We start from the raw sequence: 23,991 nt of genomic DNA on the forward strand, positions 1-23,991 counted from the left end.
GTTCTAGAATTAGTTGTATAAATAACCAAGGAAAACGGCTTTTGTTTCAATAGAGCAAGAGATTCAAGAAATCGCCAGGGCCCGGTTGTTCGAAAGCCGATTAACGCTAATCCAGGATTAAAGTTAAACGAGGGTTTCATCTCGCTCGTTAAAAATGGTTTTAAAGGCTAATTTCAAACTAAAGGTAAAGAAAAGTCTAAGTCAAAACTGAGGGACAAAAATCTTTTGGAAGAATCTTTATTGATTAGTAATTAAAACTCGATTCAAAGTTCACGTTAATCCAGGATTAGCTTACTCGGGCTTTGAACAACTGGGCCCTGTAGGCTGCGTAGGAGTCGTTTCCGTTTCCTTCCAGCCAAGCGGGGCAAACGCACGAGGGCATTGGGTAAAAAGGAGCAAAAAAGTAGGAGCGGGGGGGAGGGGCGGGGAAGGAAAGGACACACGAGAGAGTTCTTTCCCGCCTCGGCCATATTTTCATCTTTGATAAACGGTTAACCGATGAGGTTTTGGTCTATGAGTTTGATTGACAGACGATTGGCCAATGGTAATACATCATTGCCTCCCGTTCGCTGACGAACGGTTTTGGTAAAATGTCTGGGGTCAGCGGCAGGCGTTTCCTTTCCTTCCCCGCCCCTCCCCCCCACTCCTACTTTTTTGCTTCTTTTTGTCCAATGCCCTCGCGCGCTTGCCCCGCTTGGCTTGAAGGAAACGGAAACGACTGCTACGCAGGCCGCTGGGCCCAGTTGTGTATCAGTTTACAATGAAAACCACCGGTTTCTATTTGGTAGGGAATGGCGCTTTTTACCAGCGCTGATTGGCTACTCGAACTACGAATAGCCAACAAAATCCCGAGTTTGGATAGCCAATCAGAGTGCACGAAAAATACTAACGACTGGTTTGGTAGATACTAGTAGTTGCTATTTATCTTCCCAGCACTCTCTTGAATTTCGCGCGCGAATTTTTTTCGTCAATTGCTTAGAAATAAAGTGATTAATTTGTCCTATCTATCCACGGTTTAGTACATATAGTTATTCACATCAATGTCGGCGATTTGCCTCACCACTCTCCGGTAAATAATTGTTCCAGTCAGTTTACGTCACGCGGGACCAGTATTTCTGAGAGTGAAATGAACATTCGAATTCGTTTTTGTAACGTCCGGCATTTGAATGGAATCTTGAAGATTTCTCTGGAAATCATTCCGAAAAAGACGCATTAACTAAAAAAAAAACGATTCAAAATACTTGGGAAACAAGTTTTATTCTTGAAATACTTAATGCTGTAATATAAAGAAAAATTCACAGCTTTATACTGTCAATAAACTAGGGACATTTCTACGGGGACTCTGAAATCTCGTTGGCGATGTTAAAAACGGACATCTAAATTTCAAAACTCCGACTTCAAATTTCAAAAATACTGGTCACGCGCGATGTGGATTGACTGTAAGTAAAAATTATTCCACACCAGTTTCCAAAGGAAAAGGGTTTTCTGATGAAGATATGACAAGAGGGTTGAACAATGTTTTTGGTTTTTTTTTGCAACTTTTTTTTTATTTTCAAAACCAACAGTGTTACAAAAATATCAGCAAGTACAAAAGTCGACACATACAACAAAAGACTTACAGACGAGAGAGGTGCTTACAGGGAAAAAATACAACAGTTTTCTACAGCCGTTTTTCTTTACACAGTTTGATGGCAGTGGTGAAAAAAAATATTTACATCAGGTAATTAAGGACAGTTGGGAAGCTACCTCTATGCACTAGGGAATGGGGAATAAGCTTAGAAAGATGTGACCCTAAATTTTCTTTCTGGATTTCAATAGCGTTGGTTAATTAATATTGAGGAAAGGGAAAAGAGGTTCCCATTTCTTTTGATTTGCTCTAGATTCATAAGATTCAAAGTGAAATTGTGATTTCAGAACCAGAAGGAAGCTTTTTAAAAGTGGAATCTTATTGTTTAGCCTGCAACACCATATGAAATACCTCGCTAAAAGAAAGCACAAGTTCAGTTGAAGGGAGGAAGTGGAGTTGTCGGACTTCAGACCCAAAAAATGGCCGCATTTATTAAATAGTTTCTTGGTATTAACTTGAACGCTCTATCCTTTCAACCAAATTATCCCAAAAAGGAGAAACCTTTGGACAGAGTCAAAATAGGTGGGCTAGGTTTTCTGAGGAGCCGCTGCAGAAAGAGCAGTTCTGGTCTTCTTTAATACCAATTTTTGTGAGGAAAACGTTTGTGGCTAGGATTCGGTAAAGTTTACGAGGTTTGTGCTTTTGGTGCACTTAGCTGCTAGCCCATAAGCGGCTTTCCAATGAGGAATCCAACAACAACAACAACAACAATACTTTATTTGCCCACGATACATCTAGGAGTGATAAAAACTCGTTAAAACATATGCGTGAAACGAAAAGCATCAAAAAGAAAAGAAATAATTTAAAAATTACTTAAATTACTTAAATTACTTAAATCTTAAATCTATCTAGAAACCTGCTTCTTCAAAAGACATTTAAAAGTAGAAATATCCTTGGCATTTCTAACATACGTAGGTAACGAATTCGAAAGTTTTGCAGCTAGAAATAAGAATAACTTATGGCGCCATTCTAGATTAAAATTGGGTGGTGTTAAAAGTGTCCCCGACCCTCTTAAATTAATTTTCGTCAAAGGCAAAACTGTTTTTCCATTTCAATTGGCTTTTCACTGGTGAGGTGCTTTTGGGGAAAGAAGTTTCTTGTATACTAACCTGTTACCCTAATCGCTTTTAAGAAATGCGTGGAGGAAGGAGTCGGGTGCTATTGTATCCCCAGTTTCCTTAGAAAAATGCGCATTGCAATTGTATCGAAGGGCTGATATAAGGCCAAAGTACTTCAATTGCTTTACTTGTATTTTGTGATTAAATTGCGCGAGTAGAGGGTTGAGACAAGATGGTTTTTCGGTGTTTTATACTTGAAGATAAATCCAAAACAGAAAGTAGTAATGCAGAGTGAAATAATGAGGAACGCGGCGATCGGTGGGAAATTTTTCCTCCACTTGCGTTTTTCTCCGAATTTCCGGATTTTCGCTCAAATGAAAGGTTTTCAACCTGAGTACTTCCATTGGTTAGTGTCGTTTGTATTACAACATTTTTCGAAAACTAAATCTAGGAATTTTTCTCAGTTTTCCTGGGTAAAGGGGTAAAAATCGACGTTTATGCTGTAATCCTAACTCAGTGTTTTCTAGGACCACAAAGACCCAACTCAAAGAGATTGCAGTGATCATTCTCCGATCTTGTCTGTATTCAGTGTTTTTCTCTCTGTATAACAAAAAACAACATTTCCAAATCCAATTCTACCTGGAAACGGTGGACGAATAGCCATTCTGCGGATCAGTGCCACTGAAATTCCCATATTTTTATTTTATTTATTTATTTATTTATTTATTTATTTATTTATTTATTTATTTATTTCTTGTTGCCTTTTGTAGAAAGTACAGGGGCCCCATGTGTCTGCGTTTTTTAAGGACATTTATTACTTTATTTTTGTTTTTATTCCGGCGAATTATACGCTGTCAATCGAAAGCACACTCTGCCTCGCTATTTAAATTTAAGACATGACGTCACATACCCCATTGACTTTGTTAATAAGCGTGACACGTGTGGATAATTCAAGATTTGCATTTCTTTTGAAAAGCAAACAAAAAGCGACTCTTGGTGAAAATTTATATTTATTATACTTTAATTCTGACCCTAAACGTACAAATGCACTCGTAACAATTAAAAAACTTGTCCTTTTAACATAGAAATAAATGCGGGGAAGAATTAACTTAAAATAACCGCCGTTAGGTGATCAGATATGATCTGCAAACCCTGGCTCTCCTGGTAGCAAATGTTCTATATTACCTACTTTGTCAAAGGGGATTTTCTCAGCGTAGTTCAATGCTGAGATTTTCATTCAAATTCATTGGAAAATGAAACTTTCACAACTAGCGCATAAAATCTAGAACTTTTCGTTTTTGTAACGCAGGTCGTCCAATATTGTTCATCGACATGCTTCAGTCAAACGAAAATTATCATTCGTTCGCCAAGGAAAGTGCATATTAGAAAGCAAAGGGCGAGCGTTTGTTTCCCAGTTACACTATAACTATTTATTGTCTTGTCTTCGCTTCGGATTCCGCGACAAAAAACCTGCTTTTCGCCTCAGAAACGGCCCAAACCGTTCATCGTTTCATCAAACATGGATTTAACCTCGTGAATTTTCTGTTCCTCCTCGTCTATCTTGTCCTTCAAGACGTTAACTTCGCCCTCCAGCCTACCAACCTTCCTTTCCGCAGCTTCACACCGTATTTCTTCATCGCTTCTTAGTTGCTCTAGCTCGCGGACTTTATTTTCGTATGCCTCTTCGCGATCGCATCGTTTCTCCTCGGAAATTGCCAATTTGCGCAAATTTCTGCCCACAAATTTGTTCTGCTCCTCCAGCTCGCGGCCCTTCTCTTCCGCGGCTCGTAATCGCAGTCTAAACTTGTCGAGTTCTCGTCTTAAATTCTGCATTCGGCGCCAGCACTCCGCGCATTTATTCTCGCTGTAGTCGGCCGATTTTTCGTATTCCTTGATCGCAGCTTCAAGTTTATCCATTTTTCGTTCGTCCTCCTCCTCTACCTCATCTAAAATCTTCCGCTGTCGATCTTCTTTTTCTAACCTCGCGAGCTCGCCGCGATACGATTTTTCTTTGTCGAAAATGCGATCCTCGACAGCGTCGAGTTTATCCTCCAGCAGCCGTTTCCTCCTTTTCAGAGCCTCGACTTCTTTCTCTTTCTCATCCGCTTCATGTCTGGCGAACGCGAGTTTTTTCGTAGCCGCCTTTTCTCGCTCCTCAGCTTGGTCGATTTCGTACCTCAGTCGGTTAGTTTTGGCTTTAAATTCGTTCATGTTAGTGTTTAGACTGAATGTTTGATCTTGGCGTACCTCGCTGTTTATAATTTCCTTTCAGTAATAAGAAATTCACCTGTTTCGCCAAATGGAATAAATTATGACAATGCTAAGCCAATCAAATCTCGGCTAGGACGGGTGGTTGTTTAAGATGTTTTGACCAATAGGGTTTCGATGCAATTTCCAAATGAAATCATTGTAAAACCGTTATCTAGTGTGACAGCAGTTAGGTGAAAAATTATTAAAATAATGCTCTTATAAAGTAAATAAAAATTCATTGCTTCATTCAAAGAGCAGTTGACTAGACATTTGAAACAATATCCTCAACATACTGCTGAAATTTGACCCACAAATGAATAAAGTGAAAATAAAATGAATACAACTTTCAAATAATTTAATTTGTCAACAGTAACCATAATTTTCAAAATTATTAGGTTTCCTTCGAAAGAACCTTTGGAAAGTCGAGAACACAAATGACAAACAAAAGTAAATATTTTCGGCATTCTAGTTTTTTGCTTTCGAACCATATCGACGAACGGCACAATTTCGAATTTAAAACATTAATAAAACTGGTGGAGTCGTGTGCCGCAGCCAATTTTTTTTTCTTAAGATTTCCTTGCGATAGCTGTCGTTGATCTGGTCGTTTTTTGTAGACATGTAAACTGCTTCTTAAGATGTCTGTTACAACAAGGGTCTTAAAATCCGCTTTCCCAGCGTCTGATTTGAATGTTTAAAAAACGTTGGAGTCCGCGGTTAAATTCGTGTACTGTTGCTAAATGGTCGAAACTGAAAACTATGGAAAACCACTTTCCTGTGGTGCTATTTCTTATACTGTACAAGGTGGTTCTAGCTTTTGAGTCTGTGAATGAAATTCTTAAGTCATACCATTCAATTGATAGCTACTGAGCAGTACTTTCCTGTGGCACTGTTTGTTTTGCTGTACAAGTTGGATTTGACTTTTGATACTGGGTGAAATTCCAAAGTAAAACAATTCAAACTGAAAGCTAATGAGCAGTAACATTTCTGTGATGCTTTTATGCCTTTTGTTTGTTTCCTTCTCTAAGTGGCAATTTAACATCACCAGTAGTTTGCAACCAAGATTCAACAGGTGTAAAAGCAGAACCCCAGCTGGTTGATTAAAAAGTTATTTGTCTTCCCTGTTGGCGTCCATTTTGTCATGCCCGCGAGCGCTCTGATTCTAATCTCATTTGCTCAAGCTGACACCCTTCGGACAACAATATCATTTATTCGAGATAAAGAAAAAACTGCAGCTGAACACAAAGAGACAGTGGCAATATTAGGCGCTAAGCCGCATTAGTTGATACTTAAGGTTCTCGACGGCGAGTATTGGAATCTGCTTGAATCAATCGTCATCGACTTGTAAAACAATACAGTGTAAACGTCACTATTCAAATGAATTCGCGGTTTTCAAACGTCGTCGCGATTATTCTAACTCGTTTTAAAAGTCAAATGTAGGTGACATTTCCTTGAGTTGTATTCTTGGAAACCGCACCCACATGAAGTTTAGAAAGAGAAAATGTACCAAAAAGTGCAATGCACGTGCAGAGTTGTTGTTTTGGTTATTTAGCCTATTGCTTTTTACTTTTTTGACGTTCTCGTTGCCGTTGCCATCCCCATCTAAAAGCTTTGGTCAGTTTATGAGGCAAACAAAAAAGATATCCTCCTCTCAGTTATAGCCATGAAACCTTAAATATAGATATAGTGGCGGCATGATGAAAAATAACCAAATAAGGTGAAAAGCCAATTATACATTCGGCCATTACTCAGATAATAGATGGAGATTTTACCATATAAAGCATACACCGATTTGTTTTTAATTCTAATGAAGGATGTAAAACGTGAGCACCTGGTCTACACGTGTTAGTTGAAGATGCTTTCACATTGTGCTAAAAAAAACCCAGACAGTCCAAACCTTGTGACGATTATACCATTCCTCCCTTTCTTCTCCGTTTACCGTCGATGCGGTTTCAAAATTTAGGTTCGGTCGGTCGACGATAAACGGAGAAAAAAAGGTTGGCCTTAAAGTAATAATAAAAAGATTCTCGAGTGCAGACCTTACTAAATTGGAGATTGCTCCTCATCAGTAGTCTGTGATATCGGAGGAGAAAACCTAACAGCGAGACAAAGACAAACGTTCAATGCGGTCTGCGCTAACAAACAAGCGAACCTTAATTAAACGGGGCCCCACAACATAATCTGCGAGCGCGTACACCTTTTCCGGATTTTGTTTCACCCGCCACAGTTTCCTAAAGCTTGCTGCAACTTAAATTTTCAGCTAAGTATCCGTGGAAGGGATTCAGCTGTATTCGCTTACACAAATATGTCTTTAAAAGGCCATAAAACGCCCTGAGAACACAGGAAACCACATTTTAAGTTGTTTGCTAAATGTTCTCGTTGCGTACCTGGGATTAAAACACAAACGAGATACAAGCAAGCCAGGGTTTTTTCACGTTTTAATCGAATAGAAAGTTTTTCTTGAAATTTCCACAAAATCTCAAGCACAATGCGGTGTGAAGTGATCAAACCACATTTCGGATCGATGTGACGTGGGTCAAAGTGACCGTATACCTAGCTATCTAGCATTGCTCTATTGGTCCGCTCTGTCGAGTTGAAGTTTAGTTGCCGAAAACTGGCCCGACCGTGACCATTAAATTAAAAGGATCATGGCCTTTTGATACAGTAAACACCCGCATATAAGAACACACGATTACGGAGGTCAGGCTGATCGAGCTCTTATTTAACGGGTGCTTAGTGACAAATCAGCCTCAAAGTGTTCTTAAAATCTTCTTATATTTCTATATTAGTAATACGGGTACTACCCAAAAATGCCCCTATATGTAAAATTAGCATAAACTAATAAATATTCTTTGATTTTTATGATCTGTACTGTATCATTGAGCCTATAGATGAAATGACTGGCTTTCCTTCATTATAGGTAATGATGAATAAATACATTACAGTAATTAAGCATGAACATAAACAAGGAAATGTGAAAGCACCACAAAACGTCTTGTTTTTGTTGTACACCTGTATTTTTTATGTAATTATGACACCTTTTCCATTTTATAAGAACATGCTGAGTTTTTCAGGCTGATCTTGTTCTTATAAAATGGGGCTTTATTGGCCAAATTTCAGCCTGGTGTTCTTAATCCATTTGTTCGTTTATGCGGGTGTTTACTGAATTCCAAATTTACGACCCCAATACCTTTCCCTGACGATTTGCAATAATTAACGAGGGCCACTGAATGAAAATACAACTGAATCTTGCAAGAAATACCAGTGAAGTTTGTAAAATGTCTTTATTAATACAATCGTAAAAGTGCACAATTGTGAATAAATACTGATCAACATCTAAACAAATCACAAATTGAAGAAAATAGGCAAATACGCATATATCAACAAAATATTGTTACTTACGAAACTGTTCAAATAAATAACTATGACAAAAATAAATTTAAAATTGTGAAAACTTATTTAAGTGGAAAAAATATTACTTATTCTGACAGGATCAAGATGAAAAAGCCAACAATTTTTACACCGTGTTTAAGACGTGATCGGCATTCAAATTCTCCTCACTATTTTTCATACATTTTCTGTAACAGAACTTGGAAGTATTTGGTCGTACGACAAGATATCTTTTTTATTATCGGGGAAGGGAGAAGTCCGAAGAAAATATGGGTTATAACTACTGTCTGTGCCGTGCTTTTTTTTCTCTTTTTTACAGTCTAATTGGATTATTTGTCCAAACTCTAAAACTACCAATCCTGCTCAGTGCAGACGTTCTTTGGCGGGCGAACACCGATGATATTTTTTACTTGTTCCATCTCTCCTCGGTTTGCTAATCAAGTTGGTGGCTTTAAACGACATGGGCAAATTTTTTGCATGCTTGCCCGATAAATGCGCCTGCTCTGCTGGCCAAAACCAACATGCAGCTCAAACACTTAGTCAAAAACAAACTACTCAGAACTATGTCTATTCGTCTTTAGACAACTACATTTACATGTAAATAGAAAGTATTAATGTCACTCAGTTGAGAAGGCCAATGAACACCTCTCTGGCTAGATCCCTTGGCTAAACTATTCCCATATTTTTGAAGGTGTTTCATCTCATCTGATCGAAGTCGCGTTTTTCTTTACACAAACCACACTGTTCGTATAAAACCATCAGCTGTGGAAAACATCACGAAAAACGGGTTAGCTGTAGGTTTCTGTTGAACAAAAGTTTAAATTCCTGGCCAAATATTAATAGTAATAATAATAATAATAATAATAATAATAATAATAATAATAATAATCTTTATTATGCTTTTAGTTTTTCGGTGTACATGGTTGATCTTTACAATCTTGTTAAGGTAATATACAGAATTTAATTAATTATTAGTGAAAATGATGCGCAAGCAACGAAGCTAAATGAACCATTTGGTTATCTTGTTAGCTCCCTAGCTAATTTAGGTTCTAGATAGCAGGTAAAAGGTAAAAAAATGGAAATGCAAAAGGAAGGAAGAACTTATTTACATGTAACATGTTAACGTATGTTATGTGGTCAACATAAAAGAAAATTAGTTCATTTGTTGTTCTGACAGTAATTAACGTATAATTTGCTTCGAAAAAGCAGACACTTTGTATGTTCAAAGTGACAGATAGTGTGAGTTTGCGTAAAAGTCTTACCAATGCTGTACAAAACCACCTTGGCCTAAAATAAAAAAGAAAAGAAACAAGAGTTCACTTTAAGGCATAGATGCATAGATACACTGATAACTGTCACTGCTTCGTGAAAATTCGGCGTGAAAGAGGAAAACTTACGATCCTTTCCGTTGCCATTTCAAAGACGTAACAGTAAAAATTCTTGGCCATCGTACACGTCGTCTCCCTAAATAAAATGTATCGCGACATTATTTTACAAATAGATGGCAAAATATAGGAATAAAAAGCTGACTGAAAATAAGAAAGACACTAAGGTAAAATATCGGCCAGTCGAAATATCGTGTACTCAAGCCTTTTCATGTTGTGTGATCAGGCCTTGCAGTAATCTTTTTGACTATTTTCATCGCTTTTGACTGATCACGATCCTGTTTGATCCAACATACTAACTGCGAGGATCTTTCTTCAATCTAATCTTTCATCCGCAGTTCAATGTATGATGTTTCGTATATTCATATTCATTTATTCATCGTTCACGGGTATATTACGAACTCACAATATGACCAGCTCCCAGTTGGCTTAATAGCTCAGTTGGTAGAGCACTGCACCGGCATCGCAGAGGTCATGGGTTCGAATCCCGTTCAAGCCTGAAGTTTTTCATGCTTTCTTTTCGCAACTGCTTAACTTGCATACTAACTGCGAGGATCTTTCTTCAATCTAATCTTTCATCCGCAGTTCAATATATGATGTTTCATACATTCATATTCATTTGTTTGATCCAACGTTGAGAAAGATTGATAGTTCACGGTTGCAATAGTGTCAATAGTCTGCGTATACCGAATATGTCCCTTAAAACGCACCCTTAATGAGTAACATGTAGATCACGTGACACTAACAGGCAGGAGGACAACCTTGTCCCCAGGGTCTCTCCACGGGAAAGAGGAGAGAACCTGGCAACGAGTTTGGCCGGAGGAGAGGCGAAGAAAATTTAGAAAAAAATGGAGGAATGAAAAGACAGTTTAGACGGTGTTTAACAAAACCACGTTCTAAGCCGTTTTCGATTTTGCCAGCAATCAACTTAAACATTGTCTACTGCCGACGGTAACAAGAAGGCTTGCATCGCAGACTAGAAAACTATTTATCTACTTAAAATAAACTACTTATAAACAGATTTGGAGGCCCACTGTTTGTCTTACGCCACGGCCTAAGTTAGACTCTGTTTAAATAACTGGCCCTAAAAGTTTTGTTACCCTGACACAAAGGCTATCATCTCCTTTCTGTCTGCTCGCCGACCACATGAAGAAGTCTCAGTAAAGGAGTGAATTCCTAAAACCTGAAAAAATGCATTTGTTTAGTAACGCATTCAGTTACAGCAATGTATACAAACATTTTTGGTTTTTATTTACAAAGAATAACAAATCTAAACGTCTCGGTCTTATTATAAAACAAATAGATTGAATTTTACGCGTTTCATTTTAGTCGGGGGTCTAAATGTCAAACCTTCGACGTCTCTTGGTCCGTCACAACGATGTTCGTCTCAGAAAGGTTCAGATAAACAGCCTGTTGAAAGAAAATAAATAAACGCATTGGAGATTAAAAAAAAGTCAAATCGAAGGAACAGTTCGAGTAAGTGTGTGCATGTATGCAAGTCTACCAAGACGTATGCAAGTCTACCAAGACGTCACTAAACAACAGACTCTTTTAAATAAAAAGAAACGAGAATTTCTCTGGAAATCAACTGAGTGGCTATTCTGTCCACTGTTTCCTGATCGAATTGGAATTTAGAAATGCCAGAGTTCGGAAAACCTGGAAATTATTTCTTCCACATCAAGGTGCCGTGTTCTAATTAGCCTGAGTATCTGTCTTTTCGGGGGGGGGGAGGGATGTCCCTTCCCTCCTCTCCTTAGGAAGGCCTGATACTCACGTTCTAATAAAAAGAACAATTAAACAGACACGTGATATGAAATGGTTAAAAAATGAGACTGGGGTGGGGTGGGAGGGGGGGAATTGAATAAAACCTTTACATTTGTAGTGTACAAGGCGGGACCCCTGATTTTACAAGCGCACGCAAAAAAAATATTAGGGCGCCGGATTTGTAATCCGGAGGCCCCAGGTCCTAGCTCCGCTCTGACCACTTCGAGCTGTTTCAGTGTAGCCCCGTTTTCAAATCTAAGGTCACGCTTTGTAAATAGCAAAATGATCTGCCCCTGCCAGTTGGGATTTTTAACAAATGTTATGTTTAGTCCGTACTATTTCTTTCAGTGATTTATACAGTTTTTCCAATTAGCAATGTAGTGCTAAATACTTCGCGACACTTGAATAGTTAGTTGTTTCTAAAGTTATTTTTCGTGAGTTCTACAACTGAATTCAATAAACATCGTTAACGACATTTAACAACGTTTATTGAATTTTTTTAAAGGGTTTGTAAAACCAAAGATCCATCTTGTAAGCTGGTAAAAGAAGTTTCTTAGAACTTTCATTATCCAATCAAATCAATCACAGTGGTGTAATATTTCAGAAAGAATACCCTGGGTTTGTTGGCTTCTTTTAAAACTTCCAAAATAGAATCTTCTATGACTGCAACACCTCCATCCTGTGAAAGACACGTTAGTTGAAAGTGAATGATTTATCAGCTGCATCAATGAATAACATTATTAGACCGAGTATTCGGTGTTAACTTTTTCTCGCAAAGGAATACTCTCAGGCAGCATAACTTACCTCTCCAACATTCAGCTTTCCGTAATAAGTAGCTGAATATGTTGCACTGCAAAGAAAACCAACATTAATTTACGGAACATCAAGAAGCATTGGTGTCACCGACGGAATTACTTGAATAAATGGTACAAATGTTGATTCTGAGAGTGAATTCCTAAGAATGGCCATACAAAGAAAGCTACTGCGCATTACAATTCTGTTGTTCTGTACAAGGTGGTCCCAACGTTGAGCGGATTAAATCCCATAAAGTGAGTACGACAATTCAAATGACACTTTCCAAGATATACTTTCCCGTGATGCTGTTTTCTAACCTGCATAGGGTGGTTCCAACTTTTGAGCCGGAACAAAAAAAAATTGAGCCGGAAGATGAAATCCTAAAGAGTGACGTTCAAAAGAGCATCAATTGAGCAGTACTTTCATGTGGTATAGTTTGTAATGTCGTAGAAAAAAGGTCTTAACCTTTTGGTGTTTGGATGAAATCTTAAGGTGTGGCCATCTTAAAGCTACTCTACTCTGTTACATTGTTTATAATGCCCATAATGTGGTTCTACATTTTTAGTTTGTTGAGTTTTAAAGGGTTTACATCCCACCCACCCCCACCCTCCCCCACAAAAAATCCCTGATACTAAGACTTTTGTGCTGTTCACTACTAAGACTTTTCCTAAGTGGAAGTTAAGTCGCTCAGTCAGTTACAAGAAAAGTAGGTATGCAAGGAGGAGTAAAATTGATTCAGTACATTGTGTCTGAGGCATGGACTGGAGTCTCTTCAAATCCTGCAAGCTGTTGTGGAGCTGTGCCCAAATCATTCTGGTCGTCCTCCTGGTAGGGGTCAGCGGATATTACAGCCATGCGCTCTGAAGAAGGCGGGAAATCTTTACCGTTGGGAAGTTTACCCTGCAGGAAAAGAAAAAAACTTCTTTTTTTTTACATTACTTGGTGGTTGTGAAATCAGTGTGTCGCATTGTTCAATTTTAAGGGAAGTCCTATATTAACGTGATAGGTCCAAAACGGGATTATTTCAAAGACCTGAGGCGCGTAGTTAAATGGCTCATGTTGCCAGAAAGGAAAAAGTCCCCACGCGTGAATTATTCTCTAAAAGACTACCTTAAACAAACCTACTAAAGCGTGGTTTTCGCTAGGAGTCGTGAAAGCACAAAAACAAACTTTTCACTCTAGCAAAGGAAAGCAGACGCAAACAAAACAACAAAACAAAACATAACTCGACGCAAAAACATGTAGCCAGCATAAAGCGCGGCAGAACGCCGGTACGAAACTGTATCACGATTAGGTTTGGTTCTGGTTTCTGGTGGCAAAAGGAACACAAGGTTTGTTTTAACGAATCACTCTCGACAATCAGCTAAAAAGCGCTCTTAATATTTACCTTACAACGCGACATAACCAGACCACTTAAAACTGAACGTTGCCTATATTCGGACGGCATAGCACCTTCTAAGAAACTTCATGGTAACCATAGATGGGACACTAGTTTGTTCTTTACGAGGTTTTGGCAAAACCGTTTTCTTCATGCTATCAACAGCAAATGCTTCTTTGTTACGTAAACAAACAAGCGTTACATGCGCGCGCCATGTTGCGCGCGCAAACTGCTAAATAAATGTTGTAAGTCACTAAAATATTCACACCTTCACTAGCGTACAAGACACAGGCCTTCCTATGTTTCTCTTCAGTAACTCAGCGACCTGTTGGACATGAAATGACAGTTTGGCAAATAAGAACAATTAAATAAAAAACAAGATGGAATAGCAGAACTCAAGAGTCCGATATCGTTCTTACCTTGGCGGGTTTTGCTTTGTGCAGAGCAATTCCAAGGATCTCGTCCAGTGTGTCACCATACGCGATTCCAGCCTGAATGAAACGAAGTCAATTGTGATTCAAGGAGTAAATTAAAGCCCCGATGGTCTCTCTGCTAGCGATAAGCAATGAAATATGGGGATGCGTGTATTATACAGTGAAAACATTTTTAAGTGTCACTCACATCTTCTGCTGCACTGTTTGTCCTTACACCAGCCACCATCACTCTTCCATTTACTGTCCTGTAGAATGAGTTACATAGGAAACTGTGGTTATTAGATTACAAATGACTTCGAAGTTTTGTACAAAACTGAGAAACGTGACTGGTAACAAGCGCGGGAAAACTTGCAACCGGTACCAAGCACGGGAAAACTTGCAACCGGTGCCAAGCGCGGGAAAACTTGCAACCGGTACCAAGCACGGGAAAACTTGCAACCGGTGCCAAACGCGGGAAAACTTGCAACCGGTACCAAGCGCGGGAAAACTTGCAACCGGCGTACCAAGCACGGGAAAACTTGCAACCGGTGCCAAACGCGGGAAAACTTGCAACCGGTACCAAGCGCGGGAAAACTTGCAACCGGCGTACCAACCGCGGGAAAAGTTGTCACCGGTGCCATGAGCGCAGGAAAACTTGCTACAGGTACCAATTGTTTGACAAGTCAATTGCCACCAGTGTCAAACAAGCGAGCTGTCAATGCGCGTGTCTTTGCTGCACATGGAACTAATAACTTTGCTACAAGTAAATCATACAAAAAGCAAACACCCGTGTGATGTTTGTTTGTCAACACAGGTGATTTTTAAAATGATTCTAGCGCAATTTGACCAGTGATCTTAAACGTCCATTCAAAGTATCACCGACGATTTTATGGCCATTTCACCGCGGCTATTTGGCACAAAGAAATCGCTCCTGTTTCTAATTATAACTCAATCATTTATATGCGATGTTCATTTAGATTCCAAATTTCTGTCTTTGTGTGAAATGAAAAATTAAAATATTTCTCCTTCCGCCGAACCAAAGGGATTTAGTTTGACTTCACGACCTCCACACTCGACCCAGGCCATCTATTGTTCAATGATGCCTGGGTAATACTCACCTCACAACCAAACCGAGCTCTTTACACGGCACAATATCAACCTGCCTGATTTCCTGCATGCAAAGAAAAAACACAGTTTAGCCTGGTATAAAAACCCCGAATAGCTGAAAACTGCAACAAAAAAGATATACTGAAAAGAAAGGACATTAACTCACGGGAATCAGCCAGGTTTCATCCAGAAAACTGCAGTTCTGTAAAACAGAAAGACGGAAAACGTTATAGCCATGAAATATGACCATACTGCAACGAAAACTAAGCAAGAGCTGTTCGTTAATGTCCTTACATGCACAAATTAAATGAGAGAAGAAATCCTGAGATGTTTGCCTAAGATCAGCGAGGTCAACTTATCACGAATATAAGGTGTCTTCTGATCCACTTGACATAAAGTAGTTAAACAACAGGTACATATCAGAAAACGCTTGCTTACTTAACGTACCTTCAAATCTAAGGCAAATACGTGTTTTCCCAACTCCTTCAGTATGCCCATGAACGTTTCTGAAACATGTGAAAACAGTGAGTAAGAAAACATAACACTACACCTCCCACAAAAAAAGCATTTATTAACCCTGGCTATTCTGCGTATTTGGTTTAACTATATCATGCTCGATGTGTTTGTGTACACACGCGTGTACGTTTTGTAAGTGTAGCGTGCGCGAATGCATGCGTTTTTTGTAATGGAATACGTCAGGCTTGTATGCGTGTGTTCGTTTGCTTGCAAATTGAAGAGGGAGACCGCCTAAAAGGGCTTCGTTTGAATTCTTAAAGTCTACTTTGGAAATTAATTTCCTTTTCTTGAAGAGGAAAGAGCAGATTAGTCACGTATTGCCATTGGAAAATAACTCCAGGCTCGAGCATTAAAATGTCTCTAACGTCTTACCTTTCATGACTTGGTCCCGTAAAACCGCAGTGTCATTATACCAATACTGTGAAATAAAGAAACGGTTGACAATAGTTTGTTTGAAGACAAAAGGGTCAGTTGCAAAACAAACCTATAATCGAGAATGATGAGTATTCTAGAAAGTGACGCAGGCATACTCAGAAAAAAGAAATCCGAGTGCTCCTATCAGGAGTCGAAGCTAAGACCTTCCGATTAAAGGTCTTAGGTTCGACTCCTGATAGGAGCACTCGGATTTCTTTTTTCCGAGTATGCCTGCGTCACTTGCTAGAATAATCATCATTCTCATTCATTCACCAGGCTGGAAATATACCATCACATTTCTTTCATAAACCTATAATCCTATCCAGATACAGCTGAATAGTCTTGTCGGGTGGTAAAAAATTTCAAACAAAATAAACAAGTTTGCAGTAAATTAAGTAAGATGAGGAAGTGCTTTCTTTGGGACCTAGATTAGTACAGTTGCACTTGAGACCTATTTGATGACTGCCCAAGGGGAAGTGTTGTATAGAATTCCATTGAGTTTAAAATATTAAAGCACCTTGAGCACGGCTGAATTGGCAGTTAGACTTTGTACTGTGTAAGGAAGCAACCTCTTCATCAGAGCGAGGCGGATGAATTGTCGGCCATACCCCTGGTACGAGTTTACCTGCAATAAAAGAAAACAATACACGTTCCTTATCAGCTGAAAATATGAACTAGGACTGAGAATTAAGGTAAAGTTTCCCCGAGAAACTTGTCAATCTTTCTTCCCGAAAAAAAATTTCTTCGCTTTTTTTGGCAAAATTAACGAAGAGATTTTTTTTTTCGGGAAGAAACTCAGTCTGTTTTCTAAATGCCAGTTTATATGCATATGAAGAAAAGTTGGCTCGGTTATGCAGGTTCGGCACTCACCCTCTCGAGCCAACTGTACTCCAGGAAATGCCAATTTGCAATGCATGTAAATATTCTAAATTTCTCTGAAAACTAATGGCAATATCACGCTGAAACCGTCCAGAAATCGCAGTCGGTTTACACATGCGATTTGAAGTCGCAACCTTGAGCGAGAAAAATTGCAGTGAAGTACAACAAAATTTGTATTAAAAATCAACAGGTTCACCCTCTTCATAAAGGCGAGTTTACGCTGATCTTCGGACGAGGGCCAACTTCAAGCTTCTCATGGAAGCGTTTTGGAATTCAAAACGCATGAGACGTTGTCTCGCCCAGGGCAGCTCGGGTAGGCGGGTGAAGGTCTGGGCATTACACTTACCTTTTTACAAGATTTAACAAACGTGATCACGTGCACATAGGCCAACTTTTGCCTAAAGGGAATAAAACAGTATTAAAAATTAGTGAAAATCATTTGAGATCGATCAAATTATGATATTTGGCCTGGAATCGAATGGAAAGCATTTTGCCCATGTTAACTGGTCTGATTAGATTATATTTACCGCCGGTCTGAGAACATCAGGCCCTACGTCTCCGTCACCAGTAAGAAGATCTGTAACCTCCAAATTTTCAGTCGGAGCTTTTCTGTTTGGACATACACATTCGGATGAAAACTTTCAGACTATTTTTCGACACATTTGGGACGTCCTGTGCTAATCTCGTACCCAGATCTCCCACGGTCAGGACATTCCCGAACCGACGACTGAGATCGGGCTACGAGATTAGTCCTGTGCTAGTTACTTTGGAGAATCACTCCACCAAGTATTTAAAAGAGAGTAAACTGTAGTAAATATAATACTAGAAGAATGTTGACTACACTGTACAAGCAGTCCCCTATTTTTCTAAAGGCTAGTAAAAAGAGGAAAATGCGCGAGCGCGCGCGATAATTTGTTAATTTCCCGTGGGGAACAGTATTCGCGCGCGCGTGGCTCGCTTCTTTTGCCATCCCCAAGAAAATAGCGAGTTTACGCAACATGACGGCTGATGTGGTGGGACGGCAAATTGTGCTTGTGTGACTACCGTGACGGCCAAGTATTCATGACCCTAGATTGTAACATTCCTACTGCTCGTGGTTTTCAGGTTGTCACAGATGAAAGAACACCAGTTTTAGTCGAAAAATACCCTAAAAATGTGAAGGTACTAAGATGTCATGTTGGTCACGCAACGATATTTCACCATCCTCTTCCCTCAGCCGTCCTGTTGCGTAAACTCACTATACGGGACTGCTTGCAGTCTATAGAAGATGAGCCATTTGTTGATCGTAACTTTTTGCTACTATTTTTACATACACTGCTGTCGAACTCACTTCAGGAAAAGATCACCTAATAATTATATTTCTAAGAACTAACACCCACATGCAAGCAGAAACGGTCAAAGCTTCAATGTAATCCGTTATGACTAGTTGCTGACAAATATGATAGCATGAAAAGTGTAGATATGTTCTTCTGTTTGACTTATCATGGTGGTGTTCAATGTGGAGAGAATATAACGCATGTTTGAATAATTAGCCTGCAGTGCAGGCGTTTTTCATGGGCGAGCGCTGAATAATAAATTTAGTTCGCGTATTTGAAGGAGGCTGAGGGGGAGGGGGGGGGGGGGGGCAGGAAATGAGAGCGAAAAAAAACGCCTGCCCGCAAACCCTGTGTAATCGCCAAACGCCCCTATTTATAGTTGCGCTTGATCAGTGCATTTCCGGCTTCATTCATCACAGCTTGTGCAGTCATGTCACGTACTTCGCGTGATCTAAGTTTCTACTTTGAAATCAAGCATAATAAAGTGAAAGTTGTCTCTCTCTCAAAATAAAAAGAATCATGAAAGAATAAAGCTACTGTGTGACGGTCAAATTAGTAAATTTAGTAAAGTTAATTTTCTGCGTTCGCTTTCAGAAGATTTACAAGTGTCACGCTGTGCGCCGCAAAGGTCAAATACAGAATATCAAGCACAGATCAGTTCAAAGTTTTATTCGGGGCTATGCGAATACAAACCTTTACCCGGTCCAACTGAACAGTATGCGAGTCGTCCCCAGTTATCACACAAAGCTGCTGGTCAACTGGTGTATCAATCTTTTTCAGCGGGCAGGCGTATTTTTCCCTCCTCTCCCCCTCCCCCCTCCTTCATTTCTCAGCCAGTCGTCCTCTCCCTTAGGGTCACTTTTGACTCGCTCCAGCCCTCTCGCGCTTCCTCGCCCAAGAACGGACAGCAACGAAGGATTATTCAGCGCTCCCGCTCCAAAAATACGCCTGCATTGCAGGCTATTGAATAATCTAAATGCCATTTTAATATTCCGGTGCTTCATTTGTTCGCGCTTAAAAATTTTCGTACGTTTACTTTTGTCCTAAATTTCAGCCTCCAAAACTTGTCAAAATTAAAGTGAAAACAGCAATAAAAGCCTTCCAAACGGAACGTGGTGATTACATACTTATCATTTTGAAGGCGACTGGCCAGAGCCTCGACCCAGCACCAGTAATCCCACTTCTTCAAACCGAACACAGAACCTGAAAATATTAGGATAAAGCATGAAGATGGTCTCGATACTGTGTAGCCTGCTTACCAGGCGTTGAATTATTCCAGCCTAGCGTAAAGCACGAGTCTCTTGCGCTTCGCGCCGGGCGAAAAAGAACGCCTTTTTTTCCCTCTCGCCTTGCGCTGGGCTAAATGAATGTCAGTTAAGGCTGGTTTCCATATGATCGCGGATCGCAGATCGCAGATCGCAATAAGGTCTGCGATCGTCTGCGATCCTGCGATCGTGACGCAGAAGATAGAACCATGTTCTATCTAAAGGCTGGTTTCCATATGATCGCAGACGATCGCAGACCTTATTGCGATCTGCGATCAGCGATCATATGGAAACCAGCCTTTATGGTTATGCAGGCCAGTAAATGTGGGGAGGTTCTTAACACATTCTTACCCTTTAAGTCCAAATATTAAAAACGCGTATTCTCAGCTCATATTTCTCTTATGCTACTAGATGGGAGAATTTCTCGAAGTATCAAGATTTGTTCTTCCATAGATAATAATTAATTATTCCGCGAGCGCAGGTTGGATACGAGATGATAGAAAGCGCGCCGAGTTGGCTATAATCATTTCGTATTCAACAAGCGCGAGTGGAATAATTGTTTTGTCAAAAACACGAAATGTCGGTAAATCTCGCCCATTTAGTGTTTTTTTTTCTCGCTGACGCGTAAATTGCCATTTTAGTGGGGCATGGTATAATGACTCATATACCATGGCTGTTAGCCCAATCAAAACTCTGGAATTGCATAATATTGGCGATGTCAAGAAAGGTGATAATCCTCGCAGTTTGAAATGATATCTCAAAATTAATCGTGTGTGTCACGATTGTGTAGATTGTGTACCATAACAGCTGTGGATTCTCATGATCCCCACGTTTGTCCAAGTAGCATTACAGTAAGGAGAAATTAGATATCGATCGGTGCAAGGGACTCTGTATACTTTCTAAATTTCACTCGCCGCAATTTTCTCCTCAAGCGTCGTTTTGCTCGAGTAGATAAATACAAGTGTCAAGCATGCAAATACGGAAAGCCAAGAAAGTCCTTCACAACTTCAATAGAGCGTGCATTCTTCTTTCACATAGCAAATCAAACAATTCGCTTTCATTGTTAAACTTTCCATTACCACTTTGACAGCTAAAAATCGAGGCAAATTAGCTTCTAAGAAGAATACTGTACCGCTTTCAATAGGAAAAGCAAAAACGCTTGTTTTCTTCGCTGACAACTTGAATTTGAATCACTCGCTTTCAGTTTATTAAAGTGCCTAAAATCTCGACTTTTGGGGTTTTTAGACGCTCTTCGGGAAAATCAGCACATACGAACAAACATACGCCTTTGACGGAGGGATTCAGATAGTATAATTTATTTCAATTGGCGGCAGACGTGAAATAAATTAATCATGAATAAAATTAAATAGTTTACATGGATGCAACAGCATGTTTAGCTTAAAAAATCATCGAAAGTTTAATTGAATACCACGGAAAGTTTACTCGAGAAGTGTGTAGAATGCGGGATTTCTCAAAACAGGTCAAAACGACCGAAGGAAATTTATCTGAAATTTGACGATGCCCTGGGGCATTGCACTGAAAGTCAGCTAGATGCATAAAGATAACTTCTTGGCTTGGCACTGAATTCTAAGACTAAGAACACTGGTAAAAATTTATGTACACACACACGATGGTTGCAACTTTGAGTCTCCACATGAAATCGTAAAGTGTGACCAAACATGTAGGCTACTGTATAGTTTTATCCTGTGGTTGTTTACCTTTTTTGTATGCTGTGCAAGGTGGTGTCAAAATTATCAATTGTTATCATTCAGCGAAAGCTACTGAGAGGCACTGTAGCATGTCCGTTCTTTTTCAGCTTTTCTTATTATAAAAAGTGAAACGCAAGTAATTTTCAAAATGTAACTTTTGTGCAGTTTAGGAACTTTAAATACAGAGGGACAGCGGCGGTAGAATCAACTCAGTGAAACGAAACGTCAATTAGTGAAGACTTCGCAAGAACATCTTGCACGCAGACGCATTGTCTTTTCTCACAAGATTAGATTTAATTTGAAGCTGAAAAGGGAATAAGGTTATTTCGCATAATGGAAAGCTCATTAATATTAGCTAACACAGAACTACATGACATAATTTACAACTCCGTTGTGGTGGTAAAAACTCTGAGGTCTTAAGCCACAAGGAGTCTCCATTTTTCAGTATTGCGCGGTTCAATGGTTTTCTTAAGTTGTTTTTTCAAACGCAACAACTCAATTTGCGGCTCAAACATGGCAACAAAGCTATGAAATAGCGTACCATTCAGCTACAAAGCGTTTTCAGAATTACTAGAAAATAAAACGTGGTTCTTTTCAGCGCAGTACGACGTTAAATAATGAAGCTTCAAATAGCGAATTGCGACAAGTATTTAGAGAGCCTATTCAAGTTTGACAAACATTTAATCCAACGGAAGGAAGTTGTATGTTGTTTTCGGCGATGGAAAGTAACTGTCAACGGGTTCTTACAGCACCTGCCTCGGGAATAAATATGGCGAGATATTAAAGTTTTTGCTCATGAATCAGTAATACTCCTTCGCGACGAACGTTTGTGGTCTCATCGATCGCAGATTTCTTATGCGAAGGGAGCGAAAACATTGAAGCAGAACGGAGCTGTGTGGTCAGCATGCAAATGATGCCAAGACTCAGGGGGAACTCCACGCATGAAATAACTTCGCACGAAAGCGTAATTTACTGGTAAGATGCGAAGGGACAGAGATAAGAAAGAAATTTGTTATTTAAAACAGAAACGAATCATTTACTTTGTTCGGACGCGTAGTGATTCTCTGATCAATTGCGCGGCGAAAAATCAAACTATTTGCATACGACAAAGCCACTCGCGTTCAGAGCCATAATTATGATAATACATGATAAGTTTTTAGTCTTACTCTTTAATCCCTGCCTGAAAACTGCCTCAATTCCTCCGCAAATCGATATCAACAAGGAATGGTCATCTCTTATTGGCTTCTTCAAGGAACTTTCCAACACCTGAACGGCCTCTAGAAAAGGAAAAGATCGGATTTCAGCGTGGAAATTTCGGGCGGGAAATCTTCAGCGATTCGTAACTTTACCTTTTAGATGACTCAGTCGAATTTCTGTTTGTAAAGCGCTCATCTGTGAGTCAGATTTCTAACTGACTGGGCAACGTTGTTTTGTGATCGGACGGTCTACATCTTCACGGCTAGTTTGATTCGCGTACACCGGGCATAAACTCTTGTTGAAACTCTCGCAATCAACAAGATCATTATTTTGATTACTGATGTCGATGGTCATTCGCTTGGAACGGCTTTATAAATAAGTAATCACTTTAATCCCATCTTTAGACCAACCACACATTTAACGTGTGAATCACACACAATGCGCGTTTACCAAAGTGAAATTCAGTTTGATCGTAGAAATATGTTTGCGCGCGTATAGTTAATTCAATTCAGCAAAAAGGAGGGAAAATTCCGATAGAAATATCCTTCGAAACGGAAAATTTTCTGGGCGCGCAGACAGTTCTAAAGCTGTTTTATCATCACAAAACTTGTTTTGGATCGCCAACACAATGACAAGCAAATCATAAAATTGTTACAAAAGAAAGATTGTTTGCTAAAACCAACCGGAAAAAAAAATTGTTTTATTTTCGCGAGCTTATTAATATTGAGTATTGCAATTACGAAAGGAAATGAGATTTAGTTTAAAGTTCAATACAAAAGTTTCGTTTTGGGTTATATCAATTTTTTAACAGCCGGATATCAGATAGCCAAGTAAAGGTATTAAAAACATCATATCAAAATAGCTGGCTAGGGAGTTTGCTCTGTAAAAGCATTTCAAGGGAAAACAGAAGACAAAAAAATACGTATATCAATTAACTTCCAGTTGCCATGACGACAGCGGGAAACATGTGCTTTGCAATTTATCAGCTGCGATTTTTGTTAAATCTAAACAATGTAACGGGGTGTGTACACGATAAAACGACGACTTTCATTCCGGTGCGAGATGGAAAACTAAGAGTGAAAACTAAAACGAATATGCAACGTACGCTTAAACGGCATTTACACGATACCGATATGAGTACCTCAAACCGAGACAGAATACCGGGGTAAACTCGCACCGGTTTGAAAGCCGTACGGGTATCATGTAAGACACACCCCAACACGAACCAAAACACTGTGACAGTGGTCAATCGGCATTCGTTTGGAAAATGTTAGAGTGTGCTAAAAAATAGAGATCCAACTCTCCTCTCTTTTAGTTAAAAGGCTATTCGACATTATTAAAAACTGGATCATTGTATAATGCAATTCAAGGGATTTGATTGGCTGAGCGGCCATGGTATATGAGCAATTATACCATGGCCAAGAAATGGCGGCCATTAAATTGTCTGCTGGTTCTTCTCTCACAGCGAAATCAGTTAGATCTAGCAATATTCCTTTATTGTTTTTAATAAAACAATTATTCCACTTGCGCT

General features: G+C 39.4%; 2 protein-coding genes across 2 annotated transcripts; both read right to left on the reverse strand.

Moving 5' to 3' along the window:
* Positions 1-3,676: 3,676 nt before the first annotated feature.
* LOC146470653 (uncharacterized) lies at positions 3,677-4,962 on the reverse strand. The gene has a single exon (XM_085121699.1). It carries the CDS (start codon positions 4,894-4,896, stop codon positions 4,168-4,170), a length of 729 nt encoding a protein of 242 aa, XP_084977825.1. The 5' UTR covers positions 4,897-4,962; the 3' UTR covers positions 3,677-4,167.
* Positions 4,963-8,197: 3,235 nt separating this feature from the next.
* Positions 8,198-22,792, reverse strand: LOC146470654 (uncharacterized). Its single transcript, XM_085121632.1, has 20 exons — positions 22,613-22,792; positions 22,430-22,540; positions 19,417-19,492; positions 17,320-17,371; positions 16,612-16,719; positions 16,053-16,098; positions 15,612-15,670; positions 15,331-15,366; positions 15,176-15,228; positions 14,266-14,323; positions 14,064-14,135; positions 13,913-13,969; positions 13,009-13,166; positions 12,276-12,321; positions 12,085-12,150; positions 11,058-11,117; positions 10,808-10,890; positions 9,720-9,786; positions 9,585-9,609; positions 8,198-9,084 (listed from the first exon to the last, which is right to left on the reverse strand). The coding sequence occupies exons 1-20, from the start codon at positions 22,653-22,655 to the stop codon at positions 9,050-9,052; spliced, it is 1,311 nt and encodes a 436-aa protein (XP_084977758.1). The 5' UTR covers positions 22,656-22,792; the 3' UTR covers positions 8,198-9,049.
* Positions 22,793-23,991: the final 1,199 nt, after the last annotated feature.

This window comes from Pavona decussata, unplaced genomic scaffold, assembly GCF_977016875.1.
Source record: "Pavona decussata unplaced genomic scaffold, jaPavDecu1.1 SCAFFOLD_112, whole genome shotgun sequence".
NCBI classification, from domain to species: domain Eukaryota; kingdom Metazoa; phylum Cnidaria; class Anthozoa; order Scleractinia; family Agariciidae; genus Pavona; species Pavona decussata.